Source organism: Eimeria mitis, genomic scaffold (genome assembly GCF_000499745.2).
Source record: "Eimeria mitis Houghton genomic scaffold, Emh_scaff1856, whole genome shotgun sequence".
Taxonomy (NCBI): domain Eukaryota; phylum Apicomplexa; class Conoidasida; order Eucoccidiorida; family Eimeriidae; genus Eimeria; species Eimeria mitis.
Window position 1 is genome coordinate 6174 of NW_013570178.1, and position 1127 is coordinate 7300.

At 56.3% G+C, this 1127-nt stretch overlaps 1 protein-coding gene across 1 annotated transcript in view; it reads right to left on the reverse strand.

The window, feature by feature from the left end:
- The window catches only part of EMH_0044620 (uncharacterized protein), a gene marked incomplete at both ends in the record, with an annotated part of 930 nt that extends 130 nt beyond the window's left edge, over positions 1-800 (reverse strand). The window contains one exon of the mRNA XM_013495983.1: positions 1-800. Within this exon, the coding sequence (XP_013351437.1) occupies positions 1-800 (800 nt within the window).
- Between the last annotated feature and the right edge of the window lie 327 nt (positions 801-1127).

Genomic DNA, 1127 nt, shown 5'->3' on the forward strand with positions numbered 1-1127 from the left:
ATTGATTGTTGCTGCTGTTTATGATGGTACATAAGCATTCTCTCGAGATACTGCTGCTGCTTCCTCTGCCCCTGCCGCTGCTGCTGCTGCTGCTGCAGCTGCAGCAGCAGCTGCTGCTGCTGCTGCTGGTGTGGCGGCAGCAGTTTGCTGCTGATTGCATGCCCTGCAGCAGCAACAGGAGGCAGCAGCAGCTGCCCCCTAACCCACACCATCGTCCCTCTTTTTACTGCTTTTTTAAATCGGTGTCTTATAGGCAAACTATCATAAAACTGCTGCAGCACAGAACGAGAGTTTATGCTGCCACCTAAACGCAATACAGATATACTCAATACTCCTCCTGCTGCTGCTGCTGCTGCTGCTCCTGCTGCTGCTGCTGCTGGTGCTGCTGGTGGTGGTGGTGCTGATGGTGGTGCTGGTGGTGGTGGTGCTGGTGGTGGTGGTGGTGGTGGTGGTGGTGATGGTGGGGGTGGTGATGGGCGTGAGGAGGATTCTGCTGCAGGAGATGGTGTTGCTGCTGCTGCTGCTGCTGCTGCTGCTGCTGCTGCTGCAGTAGGTCCTACTGCTGTTTGTTTTGCTGCTGAGGTGTATAGACACCTCAGCCCTGTTGCTGTTGCTGTTGCTGCTGCTGCTGCTCGTGTTGCAGCTGCATTTGTTCTTGCTGCTGGTGGTGGTGGTGATGGTGCTGCTGCTGCTGCTGCTGCTGCTGTTGCTGCTGCAGTTGCTCGCCTTGCTGCCGTCCGCTGCTGCAGCAGCAAATGCTGCTGCAGCAGAGGCAGCCGCCAAGCACCCAAAGACAGCATGGTACCGATTTCTGCTGTTTTGGTTGCAGCAGCAGCTGCTGGTGCTGCAGCAGCTGCAGCAGCAGCAGCTGCTGCTGCTGCTGCTGCTGCTGGGGTTGTAGTTGCTGCCTCTGCTTGTTTGCTGCTTCTCTGCGATCGGCGCTGCTGCCGCTACCAACTGAACTTCCTGTGCTGCTGCTGCTGCTTCACGTGCTGCTGCTGCTGCTGCTGCTGCTGCTGCTGCCTAAGCCGCTGCCGACAACGCAGCGAAGGTACACTGCAGCAGCCGTTGAGGGGGAGAAGAGAAATAAAGGAAAAACAAAAATATAAATTTATTTAATTTGCTGC